Genomic DNA, 21,727 nt, shown 5'->3' with positions numbered 1-21,727 from the left:
CTCAGATCCAGTGTTGCTGTGGCTGTGGTGTAGGCCTCAGCTGCAGCTCCAATTTGACCCCTAGCCTGGGAACTTCCCTATGCCAGAGCAGACAGAAAAAAAGAAATAATGTGTATGTGAAATATACCTTAATATGAAAGTTAAATGTGCTTAATTTATAAGATGACTCTTCATTATATAGCATATGATATATATATCTCCTGTTAACTTCCCAGAGTTTTTTTTTTTTTTTTTTTGGCTTTTTAGGGCTGCATGTGGAGGTTCCCAGCTAGGGGTCTAATCAGAGCTGTAGCCATTGGCCTATAACACAGCAATGTCAGATCTGAGCTGCATCTGCAACCTACACCACAACTCACAGCAACACCAGATGCTTAACCCACTGAATGAAGCCAGGGATCAAACCCGCAACTTCATGGTTCCTAGTTAGATTCCTTTCCACTGAGCCACAACAGGAACTCCCAGAGTATTTTTTAAAACCCAAATTCTGGGAAACATTGAGACCCAAGGGTTTTGGATGAGTGGTTGTAAAGATGTACAGGTAAGTATGTACACAACAATTTGATTTGAGATACAGTGGTAAAATTCCAAACAAGTGAGTTAATTTATTTACAAAAAATACAGTAATTACAAACAGTACAAATTGAGGCAAGTTCTCCTGTAACAGCCTTCACTTTCAAATGAGTTTCCTGTTACTCTGAGCTATGTTGCACTTTCAGCGATCTACTGCCTTTTGTTTACGCTTTTCAAAGTAATTCCAAGAGGTCTATTAGTGATGTACATGGGTCATGTCCCTCAAATCTTATTTCCAGAACTACTATGTACAACTCCAACTAAGATGGCACTGAACTGACTAATCTTTTTATTCCAACGGTAAATTTTGTTTTTCTCTATTCCCCTGGTGGTTCAGAAATGAAACCATGATTTTTGGCTTCAAAAAGTCCACAATAATTTTTAACAATGGCACACTTTCACTACAGCCAGTATCACCTGGCTTTTTAAAGGTTTGCTGCTGTTTAAGAAGCCGATTTCTATAATATTCAATGCTGTATGCTTTTTTTCTCATATTTTCTTTAATCAGAGTCACTGCTACTGCTTGAGGAGTCTGTTGACATGACCTCTACGTCATCTTCATTTTCTTTATTGTGCCCTGGAGGCTCCAACAAAAAGTCATTACTGTGATTTGGTGGTAACATATTCATTGCCATATCATTTGACTGCCACGGATACTGGGGGGCAAGAACATCTGAAGAAAAGAAAGCCCATGTGAGAACATTTCAACTCAATTTACTTCTTAGTTACTCTTTCCTTCATGCAAATAAAATGTAGTAAATTTTTAAGGCTAAAGTCTAAATACGCATTTGACCAAATTAATGAAGATCAAATATATCAAGGGAAAAATGTGATGTTTTAGTAACCACAATCTGTGGTTTATTTTTTTTTTAATCACACTTTACTATAGCCACTATTCATAGTCAACTGCCATTAATTTTCCTTTCACAAGACATTCACAATTTCCAAATATTTCATATGTCTGTATATATTTAAGCACATATAATAGGTCATATATACTACTCTCCATATATTCCCTCATGATATAAACAGCTAATATATATACTATACTAAAAAGGGGGCCCTGTATCTATTATTACTGCATTTGAAAAATACAGTTCTTGGAGTTCCCATCATGGCCCAGAGAAAATGAATCTGACTAGTATCCATGAGGATACAGGTTCAACCCCTGGCCTCACTCAGTGGGTTAAGGATTCAGTGTTGCTGTGAGCTGTGGTGTAGGTCACAGACTCAGCTCAGATCTGGTGTGGCTGTGGTATAGGCCAGCAGCTACAGCTCAGATTCAACCCCTAGCCTGGGAACCTCCATATGCTGCTAAATGCTCCAAATGCAGCCCTAAAAACAGACCAAAAAAATACAGTTCTCTTTACCGTCCAGTAGTTAGTGTATTGTTACTAGTCAGTAATTCTTTAAATTTCCCTTGTTCATACTGCTGGTGTGGTTTCTGCCTCCTGCCTGGATTGTGAGTGGCTTATGTCATATGATATGGTACAGTCACAATGAAAAATGTGATTCCAAGGGAAACTAATGCCCAATGAGTTCTCAGTTTACACCTTGAATAATTAACAAAAATGGTGCTTATAAAAAGCATTTTTAATAACATAGGGACAGCCTTACAATGAAATGTCATGCATTATCTAGAGCATTTATAACAACGTTAAAAATACAGGGGGGAGTTCCCGTCATGGCACAGTGGAAACAATCCAACTAGGAACCATGAGGTTGCTTGTTCGTTCCCTGGCCTTGCTCAGCAGGTTAAGGATCTGGCGTTGCCATGAGCTGTGGTGTAGGTCACAGACACAGCTCAGATCTGGCATGGCTGTGGCCGTGGCATAGGCCAGCAGCAACAGCTCCGATTAGACCCCTAGCCTGGGAAACTCCATATGCCACAGGTGTGGCCCTAAAAGAAATAAACAAACAAAAAACGGGAATAAATGAAATATGTAAAATACTAAAAGTAATTGCTCAAAAAAGCAATTTTTTCATGCTTTTAAAAAAAACTTTAAAAATATTCTGCCAGGTCAAAAATAAAACAAGTCGCCAAAAAAAAAAATGAAAGATAGGGAAGGTAAAATATAACAACAGTACAAACCTGTATGTGAAGCCTGAGGAAGGGTGAAGCTCAGTATGAGTCTCACAAAAATGACATTCTATTTAGTTATAAAAAAGTCCATAAAAAGCTTTGTTATTCACTTTGTAAATTTGAGGGTTATTCACAAGAGTGTTCACTTGGTATTCCTTAAACTGAACATACATATTACTCTGTTTATAAAGCATGTTTCATTTTAAAAAGCTAAGTTTAGGGCTTAGTTACTGAGAAGTCTAATGCCGGAGGAAAATGACACATTAATAAATGAGAAAAAAATTCAGTTTCTTCTAACTTCATAATAACCTCCATTTAGAACAATCTTTAAGCTGTTAGAAAGTAGAGAGCAGTTGGAGAACCTAGCTACTAAAATGAGCTGGGTCCAGACCCTCAAACTTGTTCAACAGCCGTTTATCTGTCGTCATCATGACGTCTACAAAAACAAGTGTGAAAGCCTTATTCTGGTTAACTTACCTGGCAGCCTGCCTGCTGCAAGTGCGTCTCCTGGTAAATGACCGTTCACTCCATTAGTGGAAGGATTATTCATTTGACCCAGTAATCCACTTCTCATCTCCAAATCAGTAGGATATGGCCTCCGTGGGTCCCCTAAAAAATAGTGTTTTTAAGTCAATCACATACAAAAAATATGCAGAAACACCTTCTCTAAAATATTAATTCTCCTTGGTTCACTATAAAAAACTCAAGCCACATTTTCCATTTTGGAATGTGAAGGCCATCATCAATTGTTATTAAGAACGTTAACAGTAAAATTTTAAATGCATGCATTTTTATTTCTTCTTTATATCTTCACAATAATATACTCTCTATGTGAAAAAGTCTTATCATTTTAGCAAACATTCCAAAATGATAAAGAAAATTACAGTCTTGATTCTTCTCAATTAAAACCTTTCTCTGCCTCTATGATCTTGTCACTTAAAAGACTAATTCTAATTTCTATAACTTCCTAGTGTGGTATCGGGAGCCAAAACTGTTCATTCCCAGTCATGAAAGCACACAGTACTTTTGGGCTGATGAAAACTTGGCCAGATATGGACCAACTTTTTGGTCATATTTTCTCCCCAACTCCAGGTTACCCTCAAAAGCTGTAGCCACCCTAGTGCTTAGGGTGTGGTGAACACCCGCATCGGGGTGACTCCCTTCCATTCCTCGTGGCCACAAGGCTGTGGCTCCCCCTTAGGTCTCTGGCGTAGAAATGTTTTATCTCCTGTCACTCTATGTGCAGTCTGTTCCTCTCTGCTGCTGCTGACTACTCCAGCTCTTTCCAGTCCTGTGTGTCTGCCATTGGGTGTCTAGCGTTTCATCTTTATCACCCACAAGTTGAGACTGTTTCCCAGGCTAGAATCCTTGTAGAAATCCTACTGAGTTGAAAAAGCTGGCTTCTGGCCAGCCTGGGTTTTACAGGCATATAAATCTACAGCTTTAGGGAGTTCCCATTGTGGCTAAGCAGTAATGAACCTGACTGGTATCCATGAGGACTCGGGTTTGATCCCTGGCCTTGCTCAGTGGGTTAAGGATCTGGTGTTGCTGTGAGCTTGGTGTAGGCTGGCAGCTTCCAGCTCCAATTCGACCCCTAGCCTGAGAACTTCCATGTGCTGCAGGTGCGGCCCTAAAAAGACCAAAAATTAAATAAAATAAATGAATAAACAAATGCATAGCTTTAGAATCACATATTCTTCTGTATTTTTTAAATTATTAACTTTTTTTTTTTTTTTTTACAAAAGGAAGGAAACAGTTCTAGTGTCCATAGCTTTCTGTAGAACCATACTCATAAAACCCATGGCCTATATTATCACTTATGAGACACTAAAGATTTAGAAATATGTCACATATTTCTAAGGATAAATGCATCCTCTATTTAAATATTTTTTCCTATTTTTGTGTACAATCACCTAAGAATTTTCCAACCACATATATCTGCTAAAAAGAGAATTCGTTTTACCTGGGACCCAGGTCAGTGGGGCACACACAGCGTTACTTGCACTAATCCTATGTGCGTACTTAATGATTTCTTCAGAGGAGATAGCACCTGAGGAGTCAAGAGCAGAAAGCTACAGTGTTTCTGTCTAGTAAACATACAAGTTCATGAAAGCACACATCACAGTCAGAAATTATCTGAAAACAGGACAATCTGTGTTCCCTACCTTCCCTAATGATAATATGTATATTGTTAAAAACGAGAGCACCCTACACCACTTGACTATTTGCTTACTGACCCTAAAACCCTAAGAGGATCTATGTAGAAAGGTTTTACAATACATTCATTAGATGGAAAAAGTAAGCTACTAAATAATATGTATAGCATGACCTGGCTTTTATTGTAGAACATATGTACCTATGTTTTTGTATTGTTCTTGTTACACATCTATTATACATCTAAGAAAAATCTGGAAGAGCACAGACCAAACATTAACAGTAGTTAATCTAAAATAGGAAAGTTAGATGTAAATCATACCTACATATCATTAAAAGCAAGTAACCGAAGTTTTCATTATAATTATGACTTTTAGTGTGCAAACTAAAAGATCCAAAATTGAAGCCTTTTAAAGAAAGAAGCAGAACAGGATAAGAAGGCATGCTGAGCTTCCAGAACCACCACTAAATGTGTGCACATCACAAAGCCATACCTAGTTCTGACTTCACGGCCATACCTAGCCCCACTCCAGCTGTCCAGTGGATGCTTTCATTCTCTGTCCTATCTTTCAAGATTCAACTCAAGTCCCATTTGCTTCCAGCCCTTATTTTCTCCCCAAAATTTAAAAAACCCATTGTCTCTAGTGCACATTTGGGTAATAGCCATAACCTGCATTATTGCTTCTTACAACAGGAAGGGGTTCCCTAGCAATGCCCAGCACAGCACTGTGACACAGGAGGCACTTCACAATGAGAATTTATTGAAGCTTTTTCAATAGCAGCAGATGACTACCAGTAACACTCTCTGAGTCAGTCTCTTGGATTTTTCAGCAAGTCATTCAGTGTTCCCACCATACTAACCTTTTCTTGCTTTTTCTATTGACTTGAGTTTCTCTTTTGCTTGGTAAACAGCTGTTGCCTAATTAATTAAACATTAAAAAAAGAAATATGGATTATTCAAGACGATACCAAGCCCAGTTTTTGGCTTAATTCACAAAATCATTTATCACAGAGGAACAATACGCAAAATTTGGGAAAGCCCCACAATTTGTCTTTTTTTTTTTCTTTTTATGGCCACACCATCAGCATATGGAAGTTCCCAGGCTAGGGGTTGAACTGGAGTTGGAGCTGCGGGCCTACACCACAGCCACATCAGATGGGAGCCGCGTCTGAGACCTATGCCGCAGCTCCCATCAGTGCGGGATCCATAACCCACTGAGCAAGGCCAGGGATCAAACCCGCATCCTCAAGGATACTAGCTGGGTTCTTAACACCCTGAGCCACAACAGGAATTCCTTGTCATTTATGAAACACCACTTGGATAGCATTTACCTAAGTTATATAGTCAAGAGAAAAAAAAAATAAACATTATACTCGTGAAGTAGTCTCCATTCACAAACTAGTGGTTAGAAACAAAATGTAAATTAGATTAATACCATTTTTCCTTTGTCTTCTACCATAAGCATGCAGAAAACAGACCACGTACCACCTCCAAAGCACCCTATTCCTGCGACCAGTACCAAAGACACTTTTTCCCCTAGTTTACAAGATACATTCTTGGACTGATCATCTCATTCATTTATATGTCACCTTACCTCCATACTTAATGACTAATAGTGAACTCCTTCTCCCACCAACCCCTGGGCAAAGGCTAACTAAGGGTAAAATGAAGTTAACTTAGCACTATGACACAGTGGGTAAGAGTATGGAGTCAGAGGAATTCCCGTTGTGGCGCAGTGGAAACAAATCCGACTAGAAACCATGAGGTTGCGGGTGCGATCCCTGGCCTCACTCAGTGGGTTAAGGATCCAGCATTGCCGTGAGCTGTAGTGTAGGCCGGCAGCATAGCTCTGATTCAACCCCTAGCCTGGGAACCTCCACATACTGTGGGTGTAGCCCTAAAAAGGGGGGGCGGGTATGGAGTCAGAGAGATCTAGGTTTAAGTTCCATCTCTCTACTTTTACCCTCTTGGGCAAGGTAGGTATTCATTTAAAATCATAATTTCTCCTTCTGTGAAACAGAGTAATGATACTGACCTCATGTAATTGTTAAGAAGATTGAGATAATACAAATAAAAATGCAAAAGCACAGGCCCTGGTGCACAAGGGCTTTTAATAAATGTTAGTTGCTATTATCTAAAACATAAAATTCAGTCTTTTATGGTCTTTGTGTTCAGTCTTTAACTCAATAACAACACTTTTGGAGATCTAATCTAGAGAATAGCCAGCAATGTCTGGTCCATATGAGAATCAAGCTCCACTCTTCATGTAATATCACCAAATAACAATTGCATTTTAGTATTTAGTTAAAAAAAAAAAAAAACTGAGCAAATAATAGCAAATTAACTGTCTCTTTGAAATAGTAGCCAAGAACAAGAATGGAAAAACTGGAGTCCTTGACATAAATCCAAATTCTATCCAGTTTGGGATGGAAGACTAAAATAAATAAACTGATGTTAATTTTAATCAAGTTATAAAACTGGTATGTATTTTTACTGATTTCAAGATATTTCTAAAATTGAAGTAAAGATTTACAATATTAATAAATGAACATTTACATCAGGACAAGATACAAATAAAACTTCTCATTTCTATTAATTTAATCTTAAGAAATCTTTAAATAACTAAATAATGAAAATAATGAAAAGGTAATACGTAAGAGAGACTCTCTGAAAGTAGTTGTCACTTTTAGACTTGGAAATTCAAGTTTTTCTACCACTTCAAAATACTGATAAAAGATTTATTTTTCAGAGAGTAAGTAATACCCCTTTTTACATTAAGAAACAGTCTCTACCCACTTACCAGTATCTGTTCTGCTTCCTTTAGCTGTTTTTGTAGTTGCTGAATATCACTGTCTCTCTTTTCTACTTCTTTTTCTAAAAGTTGCATTTCATGATGAATTTTCCCCTGATTAAGTGCTAATTTCATTAGTTCTTGAAATTCCCCATCTCTGTGAATTAACAACTCCAGGACCTGTCAGATAATAGCTGATTAAAGCAGATAACAGAATACTGAAAAACTACATTCCAATAAAACAAAGAATCCACATGTGAACTGACTAGTCTGTAAAATTTTAACACCTCCTAAGTATTATTTCTAATCATTGCTACGAATAAAAATAGCCTACCTATGATTATTTTAGAAAACCAATTAACATCAAGATTATCTATTTTTTCTAATTATATGCTATTCCTTCATACAAAATAGAACAAATCTTTCAAAACTAGCAATATGCCAAAATAAGCAGGTCTATTCATTTCCCAGGGAAGATATAATTTATTTGAGATGATTTTAGTTGACACCAGGAACTGAACAGACAATTCTCCAAAGATATACAAATAGCCAAAAACACATGAAAAGGTACTCAGTATTGCTAATCATCAGGGAAATGCAAATCAAAACCACTGCACTGTAACTGCTGCCTTTGGAATGGATGAGCAATGAGATCCTGCTGTCTAGAAGAGGACTGTATCTAGTCACTTGCGACGGAACATGGTGGAGGATAACGTCAGAAAAAAAATGTATATATACGTATGTTTGACTGGGTCACTTTGCTGTACAGTAGAAATTGTACACTGTAAACCAACTATAATGGAAAAAATAAAAATCATAAAAAAAAAGAGACCACTGCAGCAGTTAAAACCATCATCAGAAAGACAAGAGATAAGTGTTGGAGAGGATGTGGGGAAAACAGAACCCTTAGTCCTATTGTTGGTGGGAATCTAAATTAGTGCAACTACCACAGAAAACCTTCCATTAAAGGTATAGATTACTTAAAAAATTAAAAACAGAACTACCATATGGTCCAGAAATTCTACTCCTGAGTATTTATCCAAAGAAATGAAACCACTATTTTTTTTTTATTTTATTGTTTTGGCCATACCTGCAGCATGAGAAAGTTTCTGGGCCAGGGATTGAACCCATACCACAGCAGCAACTCCGGGCCGCTGAAGTGACAATACCAGATACCTAACCCGCTGTGCCACAAAGGAACTCGAGTCACTATTTTGAAAAGATATCTGCACCTCCATGTTCAATGCAGCATTATTTACAACAGCCAAGACAGGGAAACAATCTTAGTGTCCATCAGTGGATCAATGGACAAAGAAATGTGTAGATCTACACACACACACACACACACACACAGGAATATCATTATTCAGCCACATACGAGAAGGAAATCTTGGCATCTGGGATAACATGGATGGACCTTGAGGATATTATGTTAAATAAGTTAGGCAGAGAAAGACAAATACTGTATGACTTCATATGTGGAATCTAGAAGAGCCAAACAGAGAAAAAAGATCAGACTGATGGTTGCTGGAAGCCAGGGGGAAGGCAGCAAAATGGATGAAGTGGTCAAAAGGTACAAACTCCCAGCAATAAGATTAATTAAGTTCTGGAAATGTAGTGTAAGCATGGTGACTGTAATTTAGAACACAGTATTGTAAATTTGAAAGTTGCTGAGAGTAAATCTTACTGACTTTAAAAGTTCTTTTAAAATGTGCAAAGGAACTGAATAGATATTTTCGTGAAGACATACAAATTACCAATGGGTACATGAAAAGGTGCCACTTCCCCTGCAATTTAAAAAGTTCTTATCATAAAAAAATTTACGTAAGGTGACTAAACTTACTATGACAATCATTCTGCAATGACATTAAATCATTATGATTTAAACTAATACAATGTTAAATGTCAGTTATATCTTACATAAATGATGTAAAGAAAGTATCACTTTAAAAGCTACAACTAATAATTTAATAGGTTCTGGTTTTCCTGTTCTCACACAAAGTAAATATAAACAGGAAAACTGCAGCAATGTTGGAGGTTTTTGTTTTTAATTCAAAAAGAAACTACTTACCTGGTTCTCCTCTCCAGATTGTAACAACTTTTGGTTTCTTGAAATTGCCAGCATTTCTATAAGTTCTCTAGAAAACAAAACCAAAAAAGTGTGCAAGGTAAATACAACAGAGGCTCTCTTCCCTGATCTCCACCTGAGTTGCTGGATTCACGGTACCCACAGCAAGCTGAGTACTCAGACTTACTGCCCCACAGGCCCCTCTGACTGTGGACTTGAGCTTTCACCAGTAAGCATGCATTCTCACCAAGACTCAGGTGTGTTTGTTACCAGACCCATTTACTCGAGTTTTACTTATAACTGTAATTATATGAACTAATATCGATTACATAAATACCAATGAAGTATGACTGTGAGTAGGAAGAACTGATTCTATAAAAATCTCAGCAGCGGTTTGCAAAGGGTAACTATAATGAACTGGGGGAAGGCGAGCCATAAGAACTCAGCAAGAGCCTTCCCTGAGACTGCAGGGTCAGTGTCGAAGTTCTCATTTCACCTTTAAAGAAACCAAAGTAGAAACTGCAGACAATGCACTGTCAGTGCTTATGCAAGAAAAACGCCTGCGCAAGGGGTCCAGAGGCCTAATCCAGCACATCTCTGGTTTTTGCAGATAACTTCTCTTGGAAGACAGTCAGGCTCCTTCATTTACACGCTGCTTAGGGCTGCTGCTTTCCCACTATAAGGGCCGAACTGAGCAGCTGTGGCAGAGAACTTCTGGCCTGCAAATTTTTAAATTAACCAAAGAGGTATCAGCTAAGAATACACATTATAAATCATATATTTCTAGAATGCTCATTTTTTAAATATGCTAATAGTAGAATGATCAGGGAAAAAAAATATAATAGCAGTAATACCTATACATTAGTTTCAAAACTGTTGATGGATGGGATTAATTCAGAAATTATCCAAGCAGTTCCACTGTGGTTCAGCAGGTTAAAAACCTGACAGTCTCCATGAGGATGCAGGTTTGATCCCTGGCCTCACACAGCTGGTTAAGGATCCAGTGTTGCCGTGAGGTGCAGTGTAGGTTGCAGATTCGGCTGGGATTCCCCCATTGCTATGGCTGTGGTGTAGGCCAGCAGCTGCGGCTCCAACTGGACTCCTAGCCTGGGAACTTCCATATGCCGCGGGTATGGCCCTAAAGAAAAAAAAAAATTATCCAGGAGAGGACAGCTTCACAATCAGCTACCTGACACTACTAGTCAGCTCCGGGGTTTGTACCTTCTCCATGGCTGCCATGCCATTTTCACCTTTATATTTCTACCTTGCACCTTCCTCTCACTGGCCTGGGGCTATTTTACCGGATGGCCCTAACCCTCTCCACTACCACCTCCCCCACTGTTATGTATGCATTAATTAGTATGAAAAAAGTTGGGTATGGGAATGAAAATTTTCTTGGGTGCCTATTATGTGCCAGGCATTTTCTAGACGTTTGGGTTATAAAAGTAAGAACATATTTAAGTAAAATCAGAGCAATAAGTGTTAGGAAGAAAATTAAATAGAGTCCTATCAGGGAGTGTCACTGACTTACACTGAGTGGTCAGGGAGGATTTCTCTAAGGGAATATCTCTGAAGTAAAACATGAATTAAACAAGATAAGTCAGCCATGAAATCTATGAGAAAAGAACGCCTGGTAAAAAACACAGCTAGTTCATTGGTCCAAAGGTGGGTTTGAGGAAATGTGGCTAGAAGAGAGCAGGCAACAGGGAGCAGGATATAAAGGAGAGAGAGGGGGAGTTCCCTGATGGCCCAGTGGTTGAGGGCTCAGCATTGTCACTGCTGTGGTGTGGGTTTGATCCCTGGCCCAGGAACTGCTGTATGCCATAGGCAGGGGGAAAGAAGAAAAAAAAGAGACAAGGGGGAATTCCCATCATGGCTCAGTGGTTAACAAATCTAACTAGGAACCATAAGCTTGCCGGTTCGATCCCTGGCCTTGCTCAGTGGGTTAAGGATCCAGCGTTGCCATGAGCTGTGGTGTAGGCTGCAGATGCGGCTCGGATCCCACATTGCTGGGCTCTGGCATAGGCAGTGGCTACAGCTCCAATTAGACCCCTAGCCTGGGAACCTCCATATGCCTCAGGAGCGGCCCTAGAAAAGGCAGAAAGACCAAAAAAATAAAAATAAAAAAATTTAAAGAAAGAAAGGACAAGGGAGGAAGGGAGGGCTGGACTGTGCAGGGCCTTGCAGGTCAGGGTAAAGGATTAGTAGTTCATTCTAGGTGCAAAGAGAAGCCACTGGATCATTTATAACAGGGAAGGGAAATGACCTGAGTTACATTTTTAAACAACTGCTGAGCTACCTAGAGATCAGGTTGTAAGAGGGCTAAGAAGAGGAATCAAGTTAGACAGTTTTTGTAGTGTCCCAGGCAGATGAGTAAGTCCTAGCCACTAGGCTTCAGTAATGGAAATGCGGAAACAGACGGATTTAGGATGTATATTGGAAGCAGAGCTAACAGGACTTGCTAATGGATTAAGTAGACATTTTATAAACAACACATTATATTAGCTCTTTTCTATACCATTAATGAGATGGTGACCATTGAGAAGCCCTGGTCTGAATAAAAGCTGGTTTCTGTGGGGGGAAGGAACCCTGGTCAGGGGTCAGGGGCCCAGTGGGAGAAGTCGAAGGAGATTTCTTCTGCCTTTCTTGTGAATCTGGGAGACTAAATCAACAGAAAACCCCACAAGGGCTTGCCTTAGGCAGGAGAGCTCAAGGAGGGAGAGGTCTGTGGGTTCAGTGCTGTTCGCTGTGTGGACCAAGCAGAAGCCTCTGTCCTCCCCAAGGGTGAAGGGAGGCTGAAGGAGCCTGCATGCCCTGTCCCTGGTTACAGGAGAGGAAGAGAGCCCTGAGTTGCTGTAGAGGAAGCAGCCGATTTCCTGGCTTATCAAGTAGAAGAAGGCTTGCCCACATTTCCACACACGTGTAACTCACACAGAGGCTAGATCTGTAGTACTGGTGGTACATTATTTCAGGTCAACAATTAACAGACTGGTGGGGAAACCTCAAGGCTTCCGTTCCACAGTGAGTTCTGAGTTACAAACAGATTAAGAACAACTTTTTAAGAGTTCCTGTTGTGGATCAGCAGAAACGAATCCAACTAGGAACCATGAGGTTGTGGGTTCGATCCCTGGCCTCGCTCAGTGGGTTAGGGATCTGGCATTGCTGTCAGCTATGGTATAGGTCTCAGACACAGCTCAGATCTGGCGTTGCTGTGGCTGTGGGATAGGATGGCAGCTACAGCTCCGATTAGACCCTTAGCCTGGGAACCTCCATGTGCCGTGGATGCAGCCCTAAAAAAGTCCAAAAAAAATGGAGTTCCCGTTGTGGCGCAGTGGTTAACGAATCCGACTAGGAACCATGAGGTTGCGGGTTCGGTCCCTGCCCTTGCTCAGTGGGTTAACCATCCGGCGTTGCCATGAGCTGTGGTGTAGGTCTCAGACTCGGCTCGGATCCCGCGTTGCTGTGGCTCTGGCATAGGCCGGTGGCTACAGCTCCGATTCAACCCCTAGCCTGGGAACCTCCATATGCTGCGGGAGTGGCTCAAGAAATAGCAACAACAACAACAAAAAAGACAAAAGACAAAAAAAAAATCCTATTTAAAAAAAAAAAAGAAAGAAAATCAGAGAAAAGAAAAAACAAACTTCTAAGACAATGATTATTACCACAGGCAGCAAAGCTTCTCAAGAAGCCTATCACCAATCTGTCAACAGATTCAATGAGGAGTACAAATTAACAAGAAATCCAAGTCTTTTTGGCATTTGTGGCGAATGGGAAACAGAACTTCTTTTTCTGTTTTGCTTCTTTTAGAGGAAGCAAAACAGAACTCAGCACCCCAAGTGATGCAACAGGAAAGCTGAAGAAGTTTCTGAAACACTGAGGTTCTTGAGGAAAATTTAAATGAAGATCCAAAACTTCAGTAGGTAAATACACTTCATCAAACAGATAATGCTACACTCAAAAATCAGGAATCAAATGTGGATATAGGAGTTCCCGTCGTGGCGCAGTGGTTAACGAATCCGACTAGGAACCATGAGGTTGCGGGTTCGGTCCCTGCCCTTGCTCAGTGGGTTAACGATCTGGCGTTGCCGTGAGCTGTGGTGTAAGTCGCAGACTCGGCTCGGATCCCGCGTTGCTGTGGCTCTGGCGTTGCTGTGGCTCTGACGTAGGCTGGCAGCTACAGCTCTAATTTGACCCCTAGCCTGGGAACCTCCATATGCCACAAGAGTGGCCCAAGAAATGGCAAAAAATAAAAATAAAAAAAATAAAACGATTAAAAAAAAATGTGGATATGCACTCCTCCAGGTGCTGAGGGCATCAGGTAAACACACCTCAGATACCCAACCCAGGAGCCAATCAATCCAGAGGCAAGATGGAAAGATTTGACTTCAGGGTTGTTCAGTGTCAAAAGACATTCTCAAAGACCGTTATCCTGGAAGGGCAGGCTCAGAAACAGTTCCTGAACTTGGTGAATATGAAATATATACTACGGTTACTCTGCAAGTAAAGCAGAGAAAAGAAATGAATTTACTGGGTTCCAGATTAGAAGGGTGAGAAGTAACAGTTCACCGAATAAACCAAGGCAAAGATTTAAAATGATCATATTTCAAATTTCAATTTCTACTCAAAACCCAGCATCCACTACTTCCCAAGAGAGGTATCACTTCTTCACAAAGTCAACACATTCATAGAAAAATTAATTGCTGCCATCTACATCACATAGTTGGTCAAAACGAAGAAATTATAAGGAACATTTTTTACTTGACTAATTTTACACTCATCATTTGACAGTTGGTCCCATCTATTTATTTATTTTTTGTTTTTTTAGGGCCACACCTGCAGCATGTGGAGGTTCCCAGGTTAGGGGTCGAATGAGAGCTGTAGCCGCTGGCCTACACCACAGCCACAGCAACCAGGATCTGAGCCATGTCTTCGACCTACACCACAGCTCACGGCAACACCAGATCCTTAACCCACTGAGCGAGGCCAGGGATCGAACCCGCAACCTTATGGTTCCTAGTCAGATTCCTTTCCTCTGCGTCACGACAGGAACTCGGATACTTGAATGATTTAACTGAAAACCTCATACTCGGAGAACTCAGTCTCGCCAGGGTCTTTTTACTAAGAAATCATGCTGATAGGATTAACTAAAAGAAGCTGACAAATTCTCCACAAGCCAGGAAGTGAATCAACATGAAGGAAATAGCACATGAATTAATCTGTGTGAACATTTACACAGAGGAAACATTAAGATTGCTGTCTTACGCCCATGAGTTCCTTGTTCACTGTACTGACTGCCAAAATTCCACGTGTCCTTTTTGTCACTACGCGGTATTTCAATCTAATAGCCTAAACAGTGAATTAAACACATAAGCTATTTAACTTCTGGTGTCTATGTGTTTTTAGATTTTTAGCATCAGGTTACTTAGTATATTAAAACATCATTTGGTATCACATTGACCAAGGACTCTGGTAAGTAATGCTTGCCATGTATGGCAAGGCCTGAACTCACAGCAAAGATAAAAATGTGATTATTAGTAGATCAGATAATACAATTACAGACATACCTCAGAGATACTTCAGGTTCAGTTTTCCACATCAATGCAATGATGTGACTACCACAATAAAGTGACTCAGTTTTTGGTTTTTCAGTGCATATAAAAGTTACGTTTACACTATACTGTAGCCTATTAAGTGTGCCATGGCATTATGTCTAAAAAACAATTATACATTAAAGAAAACAGCATTAATTTAAAAAATAATGCTGACGGAAAAATGGTACCAACAGACTTAATTGACACATGGTTGTCACAAACCTTCAATTTGTAAAAAATGCAATATGTGCAAAGTGCAATAAAGTGTAACAAGGTGTGCCTGTATATAGTAAGATTTAGAACGCTGATTACAGAAAAAGGGACACTTGAACAGGAAGGATTCTGGAGGATAAATGAATCAGGTTGGAGGTGGAGTGGAAACGCACGGAAGAAAAGGAAGCTGGGAAGCAGTTCACCGAGGCTGGAATAAAGGATATTATTGGAGGGCTGAGAAGTGCAGCAACAACAGGATGGATTAACAGGGTGAATGCCCTTGCTGGACATTCTAAGCTAAAGAGTCTGAATTAACTTCCTCTAGAGAGTGCATTCCTTTCTCCAGGGAGCCTGCCCTGACGACAAGGGGGACAGACGCCTACCGCCCCTGCTGCAGCAGCCTTCAATCCAAACAGGCTCCGCGCCACAGTTACTGTTCACACGTCTGTCTACCCCGGACACTGGGCTCGTCTACGTCGGTATCTAGTCTCCCTCGGGACCGTCTCCTTACATGTCTGTCGAAGGCCGGTGGACGAAGGGACTCTCCCGGCGACCTCTAAGGTCCCTACGATTCTGACAGTCTGGGGTTCCAGAGTCACTGGCAGTATTAAAATGTCCTCTACGGGGGTGGGGCGGGAATGCCGGCGAGTCCCCGAGGGATGCGGGCCTACGTCCACGAACCTCGCGCACTGCCTCGGAAGCGCGCGCCGCGGTCCCGGAGTGCGGCCCTCCCCGCCGAGACCCAGGAACCAGCCTGAGTCAATGCTCCCGGCCCAGCTCCAGCCAGGCCCCCAGGCGACGGCCTCACCTGGACAAGACCTCTAGGTCTTCCAGCGCAGAAAGCAGCCGCTCGCGAGTGCTGTTGCCGCTCGCCGCTCCGAAACCGCCAACGCCCGACCGCTCCTTCTCCTTCTCGCCGCTTGAAGACGCCGCCATTCTCCCAACACACTAACAGCCGGCGCGTGCGCAGCTGCGCTCTAAAGAAGAGTGTCGGTCCGCGGGCGGAAGGAAGGGTCACAGAGGCGAGGTAGAGGCCGGGCCAGAGCGCCCCCTGCGCGCCTGGAGGTGTCTTGTAGGCGCCGGCGCCATCTGCTGGGCTAGCGAGGGCTTCTTGGGTCCAACCCGCGAGCGAGGGCCAAACCCAGAAGTGGGGGCCCAACGCGGTCAGGTTTCCAGCACCTTAGCTTATTCAAGCAGCTGTTCAGTGGAGTTTGTTTGTTTTTTCCTTTTTTTGGCCGCCTCGCGGGCATACTGAGTTCCTGGGCCAAGGATCAAATCCGAGATACATTTGTGACCTACCAATAGCTGGATCCTGTAACCCACTGTGCCAGCTGGGGATCAAACCCACGTCCCAGTGCTGCAGAGATGCCCCTGATACTGTTGGGCTGTGCCACAGTGGGAACTCCTGCTCAAGGGCATTTGTGGGAATTACATAATGGCCTGCGTCTTGTGTCAGTGTCTTTGAGCAATGGGCCAGGGACCTACTGGATTTACCGCTGTTTAGTCTGCGTTCCCATAATGCTATTTCCACCCTCTGTTCGGGCTCTCAGGGAGGCTATGAGCTCTTTAGGACAGGAAATGTAATCCTTATTTTCTTTAATTTTTTTTTCTGTGGTCAGATGCATTCAGCATAAAATTACTGTGTTAATGGTGTGTAAGTGTACAATTCACTGGAATTAGATATATTCATATTGTTGTGCTACCAATGTTGCGGAAACTGCAAAAACCGTGGCAACGGAAGGAGACAAACAGCACTCGGAGATGTGGAAAAGCAAGGTTTATTCAGCACCGGTGCGGGCTCAGAGGAGTCACCTCCAGAGTCTGAGCACCAGGTCTTTGTTCTCAGTAACTTTTATACACTACAAGGTCTTGATTTTTCCATGTAAGCATCCCGGACCTCCCCCATCCCCAGGCAGACAGTGTTCCTCCCTAAGAAACTGAGCAAGCAAGGTTACAGAAGCAGAACTGATAAGCAATGCTGGGTACCTGATTAGCAGGGCTGCTGGCTTGGACATAGGGCACACAGTTGTTACATTATTACAAGAAGGGTGGTATAGTGATGAGCATAGCCGGAAAGGCCTGCAGCTGCCTTCTTAGCCAAGGGGGGTTGTTCTTTAGTTGAAACTCTATTTCACCAACACCAGCATCCTCTGGCCTTTCTGTAGTCACACCCCTTCGTTCATTCGGCTACAGCCATTCTGGTTCTCAAGCACCAGGACGCTCCTGCCTTAGGGCGTTGGCACTGCTGTTCTCCCTGCCTTCATGGGTTGCCCCCCAGAAAGTCACAAGGCCATCTGCTCTTGGGACACAAACTGCACTTTCTTCGGGACCTCCACCCTGGCCACCTTGTTTACGACTGCCGTCTCACCCCCACCTTCCGCCACCTTTACCCAGCTCTTCATTTTTTCCTACAGCATTTGTCATCTTCTAACATTTCACCTAAGTCAGTTGATGTGTGTTCTGCTAATTGTCTCTTCCACTAGGATGTAAACTCCATGAGGGCAAAGTCTCTTGGAACTTCTCAAAGACCTAGCCCCAGTCTCAGAATACTGTCTGAAACACGGTGGGTACCAATAACTATTATTGGATTTGTTGTTGACAGAGATGCTGAAATCATCAGAAACTGAAAACAAACTGTAGTTATCTATAGTTTTGCCTCTAACTGGTAAAGTCTTATTTTCAATGATTTCTGTCCATAGTCTCCTGAAGATTCTTTTTTTTTTTTTTGCTTTGCTTTTTAGGGCCGTACCCATGGCATATGGAGGTTCCCAGGCTAGGGGTCCAGTTGGTAACTGCCAGCCTATACCACATCAGATTCGAGCTGCGTCTGCCACCTACACATCATCTCACGGCAACACCAGATTCTTAACCCACTGAGCAAGGCCAGGGATCAAGCCTGCAACCTCATGGTTCCTAGTTGGATTCATTTCTGCTGCACCATGACAGGAACTCCCTCCCGAAGATTCTTAAAAGCAACTTCAAATATTTATAGCATCTTCAACCAAAAAATGGAATATTCAGGAGTTCCCATGGTGGCTCAGTGGTTGACGAATCCGACTAGGAACCATGAGGTTGTGGGTTCGATCCCTGGCCTCGCTCAGTGGGTTAAGGATCCGGCATTGCTGTGAACTGTGGTGTAGGTGGCAGACGCGGCTTGGATCCCACGTTGCTGTGGCTCTGGCATAGGCCGGCGGCTACAGCTCCGATTCGACCCCGAGCCTGGGAACCTCCATATGCCGCGGGAGCGGCCCAAGAAAAATGGCAAAAAGACAAAAAAAAAAAAAAAGGAATATCAGCAGTGCAGTAGTGGGCATTGGCCCTGGTACCTTATAACTCAAGAAACACTATTTTTCATTTTTTAATTTTATGGCCACACTGATGGCACATGGAAGTTCCCAGGCCAGGCATTGAACCTGAGCAGCAACTGAGATCTACCCCACAGCTGCAGCAACACTCGCTCCTTTAACCTACTGCACAGGACTAGGGATTGTTTAACCTGAGCCTCCACATGACCTGAGCTTCTGTAGTCAGATTCTTAACCCATTGCACCACAAGAACTCTGTGAAACACTATGTCCTCCAAGCCTCTGTTCTGAAGCTCCTTCCCCTAGCCAGTTCCCAAAGTATGTTCCAAGTCAGTTTCCATCAAGGGTGGGTGAAGAATCAAACTCAAGCATTTCTATTCTAGTAGTCAGGCACTAAAAAAAAGAAAACAGATAAAAGCAAAAATAAACCAATGGAACCTAATCAAACTGACAAGCTTCTGCACAGCAAAGGAAACCATTAAAAAAAACAAAAAGACAACCTACGGGATGGGAGAAAATAGTTTCGAACAATGCAACTGACAAGGGCTTAATCTCTAAAATATACAACCAACTTATACAACTCAACAGGAAAACAAACAAACAAACAAACAAAAAAACAACCCAACTGAAAAATGGACAGAAGACCTGAACAGACATTTCTCCAAAGAAGATATACAAATGGCCAACAAGCACATGACAAAATGCTCAACATCACTGATTATTAGTGAAATGCAAATCAAAACTACAGTGAGATACCACCTCACACCAGTCAGAATGGCTGTCATTAACAAGTTAACAAATAAATACTGGAGAGGGTATGGAGAAAAGGGAACCCTCCTACACTGGTGGCAGGAATGTAAGTTGGTATGACCACTATGGAAAACAGCATGGAGGTACCTCAGAAAACTACTAAATATAGAACGACTATATGACCCAGTAATCCCACTCTTGGGCATGTATCCAGATAAAACTTTCCTTGAAAGAGACACACGCACCTGTATGCTCATTGCATCACTATTCACAATAGCCAAGACATGGAAACAACCTAAATGTCCATTGACAGATGAATGGATTAAGAAGATGTGGTATATATATATATATATATATATATATATATATATATATATATATATATAATGGAATACTACTGAGCCATGAAAAAGAACAAAATAATGCCATTTGCACTTACATGGCTGGAACTAGAGACTCTCATACTAAGTGTGAAGTAAGTCAGAAAGAGAAAGACAAATACCACATGATATCACTTATATCTGGAATCTAATCTATGGCACAAACGAACCGTTCCACTAAAAAGAAACTCATGGACTTGGAGAACAGACTTGTGGTTGCAAAAGTGGGGGGAAGTGGGATGGACTGGGAGTTTGGGTTTAATAGATGCAAACTATTGCATTTGGAGTGGAAGCAATGAGATCCTGCTGTACAGCACAGGGAACTATATCCAGTCACTTGTGAAGGAACATGATGGAGGATAATGTGAGAAAAAAATGTGCATATACATGTATGACTGGGTCACTTTGCTGTACAGTAGAAATTGACAGAACACTGTAAATCAACTATAATGGAAAAATAAAAATCACTGAATAAAAAAAAGAAAAAACAGGCCCACTACATTAATTAACTCCTTCTTTAAGAATCAAAAACCCTTGAGACTACCTCAAAGCACAGGCCTAAGGGCCCCTAGTCCCCAAATAACACTCAATTCAGGATCACGCTCTGATGCGGAAAATCACCATCTATGGTTTCCGTACCATAAATCCCCTCTCAAAAAGCCTCTGGGGTGGGGGGAGGTGGGTAAGGGCAGGTTCCCACTAAGTTGTTGGGTTTTAGGGCAGCAACTTCGATTTTTTTTTTTTCTTTCTTCTTAGGGCTGTGCCTGCGCCGTGTGGTATATAGTATATATATACCTTAAAGTATATAACATAATGGTTAGGTATACATATATGCTACAAAATGAATACCACAATAAATTTTGTTAACATCCATCACTCAAGCTTTTCTTAACTTATTTGTTGAAATGTTTCTTCATTATAAAAATAATTATAAACAACAAAAACAAAAATTCATCTTTAAAGATTCAGATCCTTCATCACCCTCATCTGTTGTCTCTTTCACATCCTAGTCTGTCCTTTATGCAGTGTGGCCGCTTCATGCAGTGAAGATTATCTGCCGAGGGCTGAATAAAAGGGGACTTTCCTTATGCTCTCAAGAACCACTGCAGGAAAGTTAGAAGATTAGAGCCTTTGTAATATGATCTCAGTTCAGGTTGATGTATGGTCTCTGCCTTTCAGGTTCTCCATCTGTAAAATGGGGATGATTACGCCTCTTTGAAAGTGTGCTAGAGTTCCCTTTGTGGCTCAGCGGTTAACAAACCTGACTAGGATCCGTAGGGATGCAGGTTCAATCCCTGGCCTCGATCAGTGGGTTAAGGATCTGGTGTTGTCATGAACTGTGGTGTAGGTTGCAGACATGGCTTGGATCCCGCGTTGCTGTGAGCTTGGTGTAGGCTGGCAGCTACAGCTCCGATTCCACCCCTAGCCTGGGAACTTCCACTTGCCACAAGTGCGGCCCTAAAAAGAAAAAAAAAAAATTGTTGGAAGGCATAAAACAATGTACACAAAGTGCTTGCTACTTGATATGTGAAAATATTATTATAAGTTATAATAATAACTAATGTCTTCTGAGCCACTGTTTAAGCCACTATAGGTACAATTACTATTCCTATTCACAAACTAGGTCACATGCCCCAGGGAGGTGTGTTCTTCACCACTACACTCTGTTTTATGGCAACTAACATTATAACTGCTCTGTTTCTCCTAATGCATCGTAGTGGTTAGAGTAACTTTTTTGGAAGTCATGTCATTCTCCCAAGTCATTTTCAGTTTGCAATTTATTTAAAAAATTCTTTTGGGGAGTTCCGGTCGTGGCACAGTG

At 41.6% G+C, this 21,727-nt stretch overlaps 1 protein-coding gene across 1 annotated transcript; it reads right to left on the bottom strand.

Annotated features, from left to right (window-relative positions):
* Nucleotides 1–577: 577 nt before the first annotated feature.
* On the bottom strand, nt 578–16,443 carry MED4 (mediator complex subunit 4). The gene is made up of 7 exons (XM_047756101.1): nt 16,280–16,443; nt 9,671–9,737; nt 7,609–7,779; nt 5,669–5,726; nt 4,617–4,703; nt 3,131–3,262; nt 578–1,243 (listed from the first exon to the last, which is right to left on the bottom strand). Exons 1-7 carry the CDS (start codon nt 16,405–16,407, stop codon nt 1,071–1,073), a joined length of 816 nt encoding a protein of 271 aa, XP_047612057.1. The 5' UTR covers nt 16,408–16,443; the 3' UTR covers nt 578–1,070.
* Between the last annotated feature and the right edge of the window lie 5,284 nt (nt 16,444–21,727).

Source organism: Phacochoerus africanus, chromosome 13, assembly GCF_016906955.1.
Source record: "Phacochoerus africanus isolate WHEZ1 chromosome 13, ROS_Pafr_v1, whole genome shotgun sequence".
NCBI classification, from domain to species: Eukaryota; Metazoa; Chordata; class Mammalia; order Artiodactyla; family Suidae; genus Phacochoerus; species Phacochoerus africanus.
Note: the sequence above shows the minus strand (reverse complement) of the source record. Positions and strands in the feature narration are given on the sequence as shown.